The following is a 13,475-nucleotide window of genomic DNA, read 5'->3' on the forward strand; positions in this document are numbered from 1 at the left end:
CTGTGGACTTCCAGTTAGAACTTTATTCTGGTATTGAGAGGCATAGGGTTTTTTTCCTCCTTTGGTTCTGAGCACACAAACTTCTGCCATTGTTACTGCTACTGCTGCCTCTCTGGGGTTGTTTGAGGTGGCGGTGGTGGGGCAGATTACAGGGGCTCTGGATCTCAGCCTCGTAGTTTGGACCTAGCCATGGCACCAGTTGTGATCAACACAGAAACATGTGGCTGGTTGCTGCTGGGAACTGAAAACTAGACAAGATGGACCAGTGCAGTTCTTAACATTCTGACCTTCCGCTCTGCACCACTGGAGTTTGGAGGGTGGCTGCAGATCTTATAGTTTTGCTCTGTGTGTAAGGATTTCCTGCTTGCTCTTCACAAACAAAATCTGCACACAGAAATTGTGGAACCCCAATAGTATGCCATTAAAGAAAGGTTAAGACAGAGATCTGTAGCCAAAAAACAACAACCCCTGAAATCATAATAATCTTTCACTGCAGCCTTCTTCAGGGAATACAAGTGCAATCCTGCCCATGTCTAGTCAGAAGTAAGGCCCATTGAGTTCTGTGAGACTTTCTCACAGATAAGTGCGTATTGCAGGGGTGTAGGACTCCAACTCCGTCAGGCCCCAGTCAGCAAGGGCAGTAGTGAGGGATGCTGGGAGTCGTATTCCAACGCCTGTAGAGTCACATGTTCCACACTCTGCTGCACTATGAAAGCAGCCTTAGTCTTTGCCAGTAATGCACGTTCAGAACTCCCACTATAGTTATTAAAAAGCAAAATCAAATCCTGAGAATTTCTCATACATTTTTAATTCAGAGCTTCAGTGAAACTGATCTTATAAAAGTCCTTTAATCATTTGGTCCAGTTTCTTGTCTTTGGATAATTTCTATGATGTGCGTACATCATAGACAAGGAATTTCACAAAGAAGCCACATATGTAAAAAAGCACTCACAGACATAAGTGCTTGGTGGGAAAATGTTAATTTATTATGTAAGGTGTTGCTTTTTGCTTTCTATTCAACCATTTTGTTTTGTTTTATTTTAAAGAGAAACAAAGGGGCCATCCATTACAGAAGGTGAAATGTTGATTTATATAATTGTTGTTAGCAAGATTCATTATACCTTTCTGCAGTGGTGAACATGAAATAATAGAATGTGAAATTAACTCTTCTTCACCCAAATACTAATTCTCCTTATCCTCAGCCAGTGCTTTTGTGGAGCTGTAGATTTTATTCGAAGGCATTCAATGTCACCTTTATTAGTCTGATCTTCCATTTCAAAAAATCCAGACTTAAAATCCCCAATTCGTATGAAGGATAGGCATGTTTGACGTTCATTTAAGTGGACTTTGAGCCTGCCCTTTTCTACAAAACCATTATGAAGAATGTCTGTGCTATGTTCGGCTGACCCTGTGTAAATCTGAATCTTCTGGGGAATAATTGGGTTGTCAAAAACAATGGTGAAGTAGCTTTTTGCTGTCACATTCATACCCCAAAAGACACCCTTTCCAGGGGGACACACATTGGCCGGTTTGTAATTTCCATATATTTGCATGTTTGTGAAACAGGAAGCAGTAAGGGTATCGCCCAAACTTCCAATGTCTTCATAAAACTCTGAATCTGTGTGTTGTACTTCCAGCTCGTGAAATGAAGAAATTCTCCCTACGTGCTGGAAGAGAGAAGGCCAATAGAAAATAGTTTCTCCTTGCATTTTGGTTTTATGAAAATATGTCATGAGCCAGTCCGCGGGAATAACATCATAAAACATCAAGAGAAACCGAGCTAGTTTGGTGAGATCAGAGCTATGATAGAGCTTCCCTATGTAGCCTAGCCTTGAAAATGCTATTGTGGTCCAGGATTCCTCCATCGTCCTTACATAGCTTTGTATAATGGACACAAAACCAGTGGCACAGGCAGTGTCATCCTCTAGCATCAAATAATACTGAGAGAGATTGGCACAAAAGTTAACTAAATAAGCATAATCTACATTCTGTTTAGATTTATATTTGATGTTTTTGCCCCAAAGATCTACTTTCAGATTGTGCACAGGAGGGTAACTTTCTAGAGAGCTTTGTATGACAAGCAGCCTTCCTGCTTTCACATGCGCATTAAACTGAGCCTTCATCTCCTCGGCATTTTCCTCGTTCAGTTTAGAATCGTTATTGGCTAGGTATATAACTACGGTGATCAGATTTAATTCTTCTTGGCGGCAGTGACTGAAAATGGAATCAATTGTCTTCAGCAAAAGGTGTTCCTTCTTTTTGTGGAAAGAAGAGATTCCAATGGTCAAGAATCCTAGAACAAGTAAAGACTATAAGAATATTGAGCATTTATACAGCATTTTGTATGTTCAAAGCACCGGGTGCGTTATTTGAATATCACCACAATCTTGTGGCTTTATTATTATTCATGTCAGCTCCCCATCTGCAATATGGGCAGGCCTTTTTTTCCAGCTGGAACTCACTGGAAATCAGTTCCTGCACCTCTTAGGTGGGCACCATTGCCATTCTAAGAGAACAAGGGAGGCATTCACTGTGAGTTCCAGCACCTCTTTTTCTAGAAAAATAGCACTGAATATGGGGGTGAGAGTGTAAGCTCGATCTACAGCAGCATGAGTCGAATTTTTCTTGTGCAAAACTCCTTTCCTGGCTGTCTTCTTTCCCACTGCCCCTCCCAAAAAAGCTGGTCCTGGGGGTGTAGTTGGGGCTGCTGCAAATGAGCAGTAGTGTCCTTGGAGTTCATGGCAGAGACTCCTTCATGACGCAGCCTTCTGGCAACTGTGCAAGACCAGCCCTCCTGTCCATAAGATGCATGCCAAGATCCTGCGTTTCATCCTCTCCCGACCAACTAACACACGCCTTTCTCATGGTTACCTCTTTCCAAAGCAAACAGGTGGTTTCTGGGGTGAAAACTCAGTGTGGCAGATCATGGGCGTGATTGGGTTATTTCTGCTGACTTTGCTAGAACATATTTCAGTAACCACAAGCTATGTCTCAAAGGCCTGCTGACCATTTAGATCCCTGACCACTGGCTGGGGTTGAAGGGAGTTGGAGTCTAACAACATCTGGAGAACCGCTGGTTAGCCACCCCTGATATACAGTGTGTTCAGGGCTAACAGCTGTTCTAAAATGCATTTGTTAAAAATTGACATAGAAAATGATCTCAAGGAAAATCATAATGAGGCAAATCATGTACTTAGATGGCTTACCAGGCAGGGATGTGGGTGGCGCTGTGGTCTAAACCACAGAGCCTAGGGCTTGCCGATCAGAAGGTCAGTGGTTCGAATCCCCACAACAGGGTGAGCTCCCATTGCTCGGTCCCTGCTCCTGCCAACCTAGCAGTTCAAAAGCGGGAAGGTAAACAGTGTTTCTGTGCACTGGTCTGGTTTGCCAGAAGCGGCTTTGTCATGCTGGCCACATGACCCGGAAGCTGTACGCCAGCTCCCTTGGCCAATAAAGCGAGATGAGCGCCGCAACCCCAGAGTCGGCCACGACTGGACCTAATGGTCAGGCGTCCCTTTACCTTTTTACTAGGCGGATGATGGGAGACTTATTTATTTTTACATTATTTCCCTCCACAAACCATTAAGGTTTCAATTCCCCTCATAGTTACTTACTCTTTATTGAAGGAGGTGATCCCAAGAGATATTTATACTGAATAGGTAAGAGACCTGTAGCACTTTCCATTACACTGAAATCTGGATTCTTCTTCAGTATAATATTTTCTGAGTTGATTGTCTCCGTTTTATCTGTATCCTTAAATATAACAACAGTAGACTGTTTTTTATATCAGCTGTGAGGCTTCCTTTCTCATAACTCCATCACTGTGTGAATCCTGTTATATTATTATGCAGAATTCTATACCCTACAAGATGGCATATCCCATTCCTCAGAAATTCTGCAACTAAGCCCAATATGCAGCATGCCTTCATTTGCTTTACCCCATCTTGCATTTTAGGGTTATGTTCTCTTGCAAATTGCAAAGCTCCGTGCACTCTGGTAGCACTATAATAAAATATAGAAATGAATGGTATTGTTCTGAACAATGGGCTGAATCCATAGATGCCCATGCAGAAGAACTAGTAATGCATCCCGTAATTTGATGTACACACACATTGCATACACAGCTATTAGCTTTCTACAGGGCTTAGCTTATTGTCCAAGGACTTGGGAAGGAATAGACTGTCAGGTAACCAGTATGTGCAGCATGCAAGGACTTTGATAATCAATAATATCACATCGAACCTGGCATATCAGCTGAGGACAAGCGCTCAGGAAGAGGGGAGGAGTCCACAGAGTTCCATAACCAGGTGTCACCGTGGGAAAGACTTTCTTACCCATCTCCACATAATCCACCACTTCCACTGATGGAGCACTGAATATACTTTCAAGAAATTTCAATTCTCAGTCAAGAATATACAGTGGTACCTCAGGTTAAGAACTTAATTTGTTCTGGAGGTCTGTTCTTAACCTGAAACTGTTCTTAACCTGAGGTACCACTTTAGCTAATGGATCCTCCCGCTGCCGCCGCCACCCGATTTCTGTCCTCATCCTGAAGCAAAGTTCTTAACCCAATGTACTATTTCTGGGTTAGCGGAGTCTGTAAACTGAAGCGTCTGTAACCCGAGGTACTATTGTACGGGGAAAGGTGCTTCCATAAGTATCCAGCCGAAGCTGTTCGGGGCTGCTTCCTCACCTCCTCTGGAGATGCATCATCACATAAATGTTGTGTGAAGTGCAAATAACCTCATGGGGAAATCCTACCGACAACTCTTTGTTACCTACCTTTAATCCAGGTTCTTCCCATTTGGGACATTTGCATGTCTCCTTGCTTTGTTTCCAAATAATAGCACACAATACAATGGAGAGTCCTAAGAAAAAGCATAACCTAGAAAAGTTCCCCCAGTAGCAGGCTAGTGACTTCTTCAGGCTCCTGTGCACCATTGCCATTTCCCACCAAGGGCCAGTTTAAATGGAAACGGCCAGTCTTAATACTCTTTCTACGGCAAGAAAAGGTTCTGAAATGGAAATGAAAATTATGTTGTTTCAATATATGCACATTTAAAAAAAAATGTGTTCACGCTGAGCAAATGTTTTAGAAGCAAAGTGATACAAAATTCCTTTTTGTTAAATCTGGGTATACAGTGATATTATGATCATTTAGAAACATTGCAAAATCAGCTTCTCACTTGGGTGTGGAGCGCAAGTCTACTCAGGATTTTAGGCCAAATTTAGACCTTATGTAAGAACGCTGAATTGGGGTTGCTGCAGATTGCTGGAAAGAACATCCACACTGGTTACAGAGGAGCAAAAAGAACTCCTGTCAACAGGTTTGCATAGAGATGTTGCTGAGCTCCTTAATCCCTTGCCTTGGAGTATGAACCTTGGTGACTCAGCTTGCTTACTTTAAATACGAGATGAGCATTAAAACCCTCTGAGCTCTTTTCTGGCTTGGGTTTTATGAAGAACTGAAGTAGTCTCTACTAACCAGCTATCCCCACGCATGCTGGTATCCAGTGCCTCTTCCCCCTACCCTGACTACAATCCCCCTTAATGTTTTTTATACAGTAAAGTATATGTTTGTCCTATACAAACAGTAAAGTATGTTCGTCCTTTTAAGGAAACACAACAGGGCTTACCAAGTGACTCAGCTCACTAAGTACTTGTGCATCAACGATTGTGCAGGAACAGAGAGGGTATAAAACAATTGTTCTCTTCCTTATGAAGCTTTGGGTCAGTGGCATCCTTCAGGGTCTGGTCTGGTGGGGCCCAACTGCAATTCCTTCTCTCTCTTCCCAGAAGCCAACTGCTACAGAACCTGTCAGCCGATCAATAGAACTAGAACCTTCTCCTACGATCCTCTCCCACCACTGCTGCTGGATGGACTGGTGTACCTCAACACCACGTGATAAGGTAGCTCATATGACTTTATCTATGACCTGTATGAGATACCTGCTGTCCAAATATTTTCTCCATTCCAGTTGTTTTTTAAACAGGAATGCTATTTCCCTCACACACTTCTAGAACTCCTATTTCTGCAGTATTGTGCAAAGCACAGGGCCTTCTATTGAGCTATGGACCTCCCCGCATACAGGGGTGAATAACTGCAGGTCCAGGGAACAAATGCCAGCCCTTCAGAGTCTCCCCAGGCCACAGCCCTCACTGACTCCGGCAGGGCTCTGTCTTTGAGCTCTGGCAAAGACTCTTCCTTACCTGGATGGAGGTGTGAGGAGAGAGAGAGAGAGAGAGAGAGAGAGAGAGAGAGAGAGAGAGCGCCAATGGCTGTACAATGAAAAGAGTTTCATCTGTTCCTCTGCCCAATTTTGCCTCTAGTCCCACCTACCACTGGCAGGCAGCCCAGGAAGGCTCCTCAGGAACAAATGTGTCTCTTGGTCTGAAAAAGGTTCCTCATTCCTATCATAATATGCACATAATAGTGAAGGCTGAAAGCTTACCTTCCAACGCTCTGCAGCCCAAACATGGGACACCATCTTCTGGGTCCGAAATCCCATGTGAATCATGTGACCCATGTGAGATCAAGGACCCGGAAAAATGCTTTTTGGGGCACAGTGCCCAAAAGCATGCATTTTGGGGTGCCATGTGAGATCGCAGACCCAGAAAAAAAATTGTTTTTCCTGAGTGAAATCTTGGCCCCAAATCACATGAGAGCAACATGCCCTAAATGGCCACCATGCTCTCACAGAAAAAAGAGATGTCCTGGTTTTTCCAGGGCAGTTGACAGATATGTGAAAGTGCTTGTATTCATCTGTTGGTGGGATTCAACTAAGTGGTTGCAGGCATGGAACAAGGTCTGTTCACAGATAAGCAAATGGACAGTGTCTTGGACATGAGAGCCACTCACCCACAGGGCCCCCAGCTTATCACAATTGGCTGTTGCTACCTTGTATGTGTACAATACAGTCACTTCAGCCCTGATCGTGCATTTCATGTACACCTGCAGACACACGTACAATTGTAATCCTCGATATGTGAAGAGGAAACAGCACTTAAACCTTACCAGTTGTATGTTGCCAGGTAAGGGACCTCTAAAAAGGAGGACCACAAACCTACCCTTTTCACTCACAGCGCTCTTCCCACAGCAAGTCTCCATCCCTGTAGCATGTAGACTGTGGGCATAAGACTTGTTCCTGGAAACATTTTAAACATTTTTTTAAAAAGTTAATCTGTGTATGTCCATCAGCGCCAAAGGTCATTTGTGCTAACAAGCCTCCAGTGAGGCCTTTCCACTTCACCCAAATGCCAAGTCAGTAAATCAAGCCTAATAAGGATGTTTTGTGCTGCCCCTTCTGGTATCCGGAAAATAAGAGTGAGAGTGTGTGTGTGTGTAAGAGGACATCTCCAATTCCTCAGGTTCCAACTAAAGAGCTTGTAAGCAGTTGCCAGCCGATGACAGCTAATAAGCCAAACTCAGATGCTGAATGCAGAGGTCTAGCCCAACACCCCTGCTGAGTCGACAATCTGGAATTTGGCTTCACTGCCTGTGGCTTTCAAGGATTTCGACAGATGCAGCACATTGATTTCATGTTTAAAAGGGACCCCTGCTGCGGCTTCTGCAGCTTGCTCTATTGCCTTGGGAGTTAGGCGGCAACATAACACACAATAGGAGTGATGCCACTCAGCAATTCTGTGCTTATAAACAACATTCAGTGTTTGGGAACCTGGGATTCCAGTCAAAAGGGCATCAAGATTTTTTGGCACTTTCATTCCTCCCATCTGCAACCGGAAGGCATTTCCCTCTCCTGTATGAAGCCACAAAATTCTTTATAATCGCACTTATTTCTCTCCCTGGTCCCCTTCCCTATTCCAGGAGTGTCTTCCTTATCAACTTGGTTGAATTAAAATATTTAGCCTTCCGTTAGAGGGCTGTGTTGCACTTCATGCTTCAAAATCAACAAATTGTAAGGTGAACTTCATAGGCAGCAGCTTTTTCAGATGAAAGAAAAGAGAGGCCTGTGGGCCTTAAGAGATTACCAGATTTTTGTACACCCTAACTTTTTGAGGGATTACAGTTCACCTCGTCAGATGGAAGCACTGTTATAGGCCTGGCAGGGTGAGGCTGGGGCTTAATCCTATCCCACCATTATAATGACAAATGAGGCTGAGGGAATAGATTCTGTGGATTACAGTTAGAAAATGGTCCAATGATCTGACTTGAAACCTGTGTCAGGTTGAAGACAGCCCTTGCCGCTTTTGTGGTAAAAAGGCTAGGAAACGGCTTGTTTTGAATGCTTGACGAGACTGGCATGTTGACAGGTGCTGTGCCTTTTTCTTCCATACACTGTGCTTGGGTGATTTTTCTGGAAAGATTTTGCGGTTTGAGCTGCATCTTTTGGGAAAGGCATTTGTGGTGCTGGGTCAAAGAGAATATCTCGCATGTGATTTCGTCTAAAAGCAGTGTGATGCGCTTGTAGTTTCTACTGAAAAGGAATTTTTGTGGTCAGTGTTAGGCAATGGAATTTAAGAAGGGTGTTCTCCCAACATGCTCAGTACGAATCTGTCATCAGAGAAGTCTAAGTGGAGGGAAGCCTTGAATGGAATGCTGGGTAGAATGAGGGTGGATTCAGATGTGGGGGAAATCACTTTAGTTTTCCTGATAATAATGCTCATTCTTCTGTCCTGTTTCCTAATGTTCCTTTCACACTGCAGTACCTGTTGCATTATGGTTCTCTGGCCTTTTAACTGATATACTGGCATGTTGCACTAAATTTCATTCACATCACTGACTATGGCGTGGCACAACAACAAATGTCGCTGGACAAGGTCACATGCATGTTTCTGTCCCTCCGCGATTCCCCTATGAAAATAGCAGGAAATGAACATCCTTGGATTCCTGCAATTTTCTGAGTTGATGGAGTTGCAAAAGGATTTTTTTCCCCTGGAAGCAATTAATATGGAAATGAGAACTGTCTCTGCTCTCTACAAGAAAGCCAAGGCTTTTGCAAGTTACTTCTTGGAATCTTGCAGATACAGTTTGGCTGGTATGAAACATTGCTTCCTTACAGCAACATTCTCTTTACGGATGCTTCCAAGATAAAGGCCTCACTCAGCAAATGAGTCCTTGGTGTGTGTGTATACACACATACTAAGGACTCATTTGTAGTGTAAAGCATGCATGCATACATACATATACATATATATACATACACACATATATAGGTATAGGTATAGCTAGATTAAGTAGATAAAAATACATATGGATTAGTTTTTTGTTTGTTTTTAAACTATGCATAATGAGCACCAGTCCCATAATTAACACCCATCTGGATGCACCCTGACTTTGCCTTAAAAATACGTTCTGGAGGAATAGGTCCAACTGTTCTCTTGGGTTCATGTTTCTTGTTTCAGGCAGACCCACCTGCATGAGACATTCAGAGATTTTCATGCTTTGGGCTATCAGATTCGCATCATTTGAAAGACCTGTGTTGCTTGAAGTGTGCGGCTATCATAGCCAAACATGTTTGGTAATTCTAAAACTTAGTTGAATTATTTTTATTATTATTTTTGGCCACACAAAATAGTGAGCAACTTTCTCCAGAACTCTTCACCAGCTCAGAGTCTGGTGGGAGGCAGAGTAGGGGGGTGGGGGAGAGAGAGAAAGTGGTGTGGTATTCATGCTGTCAAGTCTGCATTAGCTTCTAGAATAAGATGGGGTATCAGAAGAGACAGTAGACCTGAAGATAAAATCCCTCATTTTTGAAAATACAAAACCCTGTAGTCTTCTATATTTCTCTCTAGCTGTAATCTTCCACTTGGAGTACTCAAAGTATTTCTTACTAACTTTTGATATTATGGTAGGCCTAATAAAGGTGTTGCCCTACTATGTTTGTCTTTTTTAATGGGCCTGCATAAATACTTTTCTTTTTCTGGATGATTTATGATGTTACTGATCAATATTAACCACTAGGTGGCTCCATTTACACGACAAATGCAGAAAACCCACCTGCTGCTGGTCAGATGTGCTTTCCAGCAGATGTTTATGCATATGGGGGCAATTATCATGCTGTGAATCACAATGAGGCATTATTGTCTCGGAGCCACAACCTCGTTGTATAGAGAAAACATATAGGCCATACATAATTCAGCCTTGTAAATAGCCCAGAAAAGTTACTAGCCTGCCATTTCCTTTTACTAGCCAGCTCAGAGACTTGTAGGCGGTGTTCCCATGCTGGCCACAGCATGATGACACAGGATACCAAACTCTCAGCAGCCTAGTTCTGGGGGTTTTTTTAAGCTTACTACCAAAGAAGTTGGCAAAGGAAGGAGGTGCTCAGGGATGGGCTTCCATTCCTCCCTAGTGAGTACAGAAATGAAGTTGAATGGTGGAGGAATGGAGAGGTCCAGCCTTCCATTGCCAATTCAGTCAGCTGCCTGCCTGAAATTCTGTGCATTCACCTGGTCACCTACGGTGTGAGCAAGCTACTTCTCCCCACTTTCCTTACAAGGAATATGCCAAGGTGGGGAGAGGGTGAGCTCTTTTGTGACTTACGTGCCCAGCATCTATTCAGAGGGAATGATTTCACCTGGACTCGCTAATCAAAGTGCTATGGGGGAAGGATGTTGAAGTAATGTATTGTCTTGTTGTTGCCTGTTCAGTGCTCTTTGATAGTTTGGGCAGCCTCCAAAGTGCTTTGGGCCAAGTCATGCACTTTTCCAAAACTGGATTCCAAACTTGATCTTGGTCATGCATACAGGCCCTTACTATGGAGGCACTATCTAGTTGCCACAACTCACAACCACAGATAATATTTATTCCTCATAAATTGCGCTGACTTTAAAAACATGTGCAAGGCTCTTTCACCCCTTATGTCTAGCTTGACATCAGTGCTTTCCCTTATACTGAAGGTGCTGTTGTGATGGAGACTGATGCTGCTACCGTGCAGAGAATGAGACCATTTACCCTTTCTTGATGATGGAAGGCAAGGTCCTGACCCTATTGTTCTGTGACAGCAAATGCCAATGTGGCTGATAGCTCAGTTGGTAGAGTGTGAGACTCTTAATTTCAGGGTCATGGGTTTGTGCCCTACGTTGGCCAAAAGATTGCATTGCAGGGGGTTGAACTAGATGACTCTTGTGGTCCCTTCCAACTCTACAATTCTGTGATTCTGTAATTTGTGATTCCTCAGATGTTGGAGTGCAACATCAGTCCCAGTCAGCATAACCACCAGTCAGAGATGATGTGAGCTGTAATCCAGCAATAACTGGAAGGCCACTGGTTATTTCTCCAGCTGTAACCCTTAACAGTAAAGCTGTGAGGTAAGCCAGTGTTGTTATTCTCCTATTGCCATTGGCCGAGATGGAGTGACTCGCCTGATGCAAGATTCAAACCAGGAACTTCCTGGTGGTTGCAGCCCTGTCTTTTACCAGTACAGTGGTACCTCGGGTTACAGACGCTTCAGGTTACAGATGCTTCAGGTTACAGACTCCGCTAACCCAGATATAGTACCTCGGGTTAAGAAGTTTGCTTCAGGATGAGAACAGAAATCGTGCAGCGGCAGTGGAAGGCCCCATTAGCTAAAGTGGTACCTCATTAAGAACAGTTTCAGGTTAAGAATGGACCTCCAGAACAAATTAAATTCTTAACCTGAGGTACCACTGTACACCTGACCAGTTCTCTGTGGCAGAAGGAGCAACAGAACATATGACTAAAACCATTAAAAGTCAATCATTAAACATTAACAACAGAGGCAAAAAGTAAACAACGTTGTTCTTCTGTATCATCTCAGCCCATTCCAAATTGTATGTTTGATAAAGGTCAGTGGCGTAGCATGGGGGGTGCAGGGGGTGCCGGCCACACCGGGCGCAACATCTGGGGGGGCGCACTCGCCGCCTCCAGAGTCGCCGAAGAGCCTCGGGGCTCAGCTCCTTTGGGAGGAGGGGTCGGGCTGGGCGACCAGGGGAAGCAGCAGGCGCCAGCAAGGAGGTCCGGAGCCGGAGCCTGGCCAGGATCGCGCGCAGGACGGGGCCCAAGAGGGAGGGGAGAGTCGAGCCTGTCCCCCCCCCGCAAGGACTGCTGCGAAGAGGCGGGAGGGAGAGGAGGCCCCTTGGGAGGAGCAGGCAGGTGCTGGGGCGGCAGCGCCGGGCGGGGGCCGAGGGGTGGGCACCCCCCTGCGCGGGCATCGCCTCGCCGCCGCCGCGGGCTTGGCTGGGCTGCCGGCCGAGGGGAAGAGCCAAACAAGGCCAGGATCCAGGCCCGGCCCGCTCTCCTTATTTGGCGCCCGGTTCCGGCTCCCAGGTGGCCTCCTCCCCCCCCGCTCTCGCTACCAGTGGAAAGAGAGATGGAGGCGCAGTGGAACCTGCAGCCTTTGCAGGCGCCGCCCGGCCGGGGGAGGGGAGTGCGGAGGAGCCCCGCGGGGCCTGGGCCCGGCCAGCCGAGCCTCCCGAATTGTGCCCCGCAGCCAGGATCTTGTGGCGAGGAAGGAGCCCAGTCTGCGCCCTCCTTCCCCACAGAGCTGCAGAGGGAAATCAAGGTTCTCCTGCTAGTTTCTCTTCTTCTCTCCCCCCCACTGCGTTGCAACCGTGCCCCCCCCCCTTGGTGCACATAGCACGATTGCAATCTCTCTCTCACCCCCCCCCCAAGTTAAACTAATGGAGCAAGCCAGCGCCAAAGATTTGAAGAACTGTGAATACCCCAGCCCAGGCAGCAGCAAGAAGCTGGCAGCGGCGGCAGGTTAGGGGTTAGGGGCGCAAATTACTTGCCTTGCCCCGGGTTATGGGGCGCAAATTACTTGCCTTGCCCCGGGTGCTGACAACCCACGCTACGCCGCTGATAAAGGTTGGCATTTTCCATCTAGATTCCTTGATATGTGTGTGTGTGTGTGTGTGTGTGTGTGTGTGTGTGTGTGTTGTCACAATTAAAGTAATCATTATAAAAAATCCAGGCAGTTTTTTAAAAAACATCCATTACAATATAACCTGTAACAATAGGCACTTTTGTCAGCATTCCCAAGGGAGGAGGAAGCCTAGAGGAACAAATTATCTCGTCATGCTTACAGATGGCCTCTGCAGAATAGAGTAATATAGTTGGCAGGTGCACTTAAGGATTTTTATGACCTCAGCTTTCTTCAGTAACTGAGTCTAACTTTGCTTGCTTTTGTTCACACAGAAAAGTTTCTGCAGTTTCAATGAATGTAACTAATGTTGTGTCCTATAGTACTGTATAGAACTGATTCTGAGTTAGCAGGCAAATGCTTGAACATTCACATTTTAAAATCAATTAAAGTAGTTATTTAAACAGAAACACACATTCTGCTAAAAGTTAGACTGAATTAAAGTAAAAACCTGATTTACAAGTAAACAAGTTTTAGTGTTGACAACAAATAGCACTGGTGGCAGAATTAATTCAGAACTCAGGAAATCAACCACTGAAATAGTCCACCTGCAGATTTAAAAACAGAAATATCATAGCATTTAAAACATGGTAGGTTTTTAGAATAACCAGCTTAGTAACAGTTACCCTC

General features: G+C 44.9%; 1 protein-coding gene across 1 annotated transcript; it reads right to left on the reverse strand.

The window, feature by feature from the left end:
* Positions 1 to 961: 961 nt before the first annotated feature.
* On the reverse strand, positions 962 to 5,820 carry LOC307224327 (alpha-1,3-mannosyl-glycoprotein 4-beta-N-acetylglucosaminyltransferase C-like). The gene is made up of 4 exons (XM_079991145.1): positions 5,637 to 5,820; positions 4,783 to 5,015; positions 3,615 to 3,753; positions 962 to 2,293 (listed from the first exon to the last, which is right to left on the reverse strand). The coding sequence occupies exons 2-4, from the start codon at positions 4,945 to 4,947 to the stop codon at positions 1,161 to 1,163; spliced, it is 1,437 nt and encodes a 478-aa protein (XP_079847271.1). The 5' UTR covers positions 4,948 to 5,015; positions 5,637 to 5,820; the 3' UTR covers positions 962 to 1,160.
* Positions 5,821 to 13,475: the final 7,655 nt, after the last annotated feature.

The sequence above is a fragment of the Podarcis cretensis genome (assembly GCF_951804945.1).
Source record: "Podarcis cretensis genome assembly, chromosome: 1".
Classification (NCBI taxonomy): domain Eukaryota; kingdom Metazoa; phylum Chordata; class Lepidosauria; order Squamata; family Lacertidae; genus Podarcis; species Podarcis cretensis.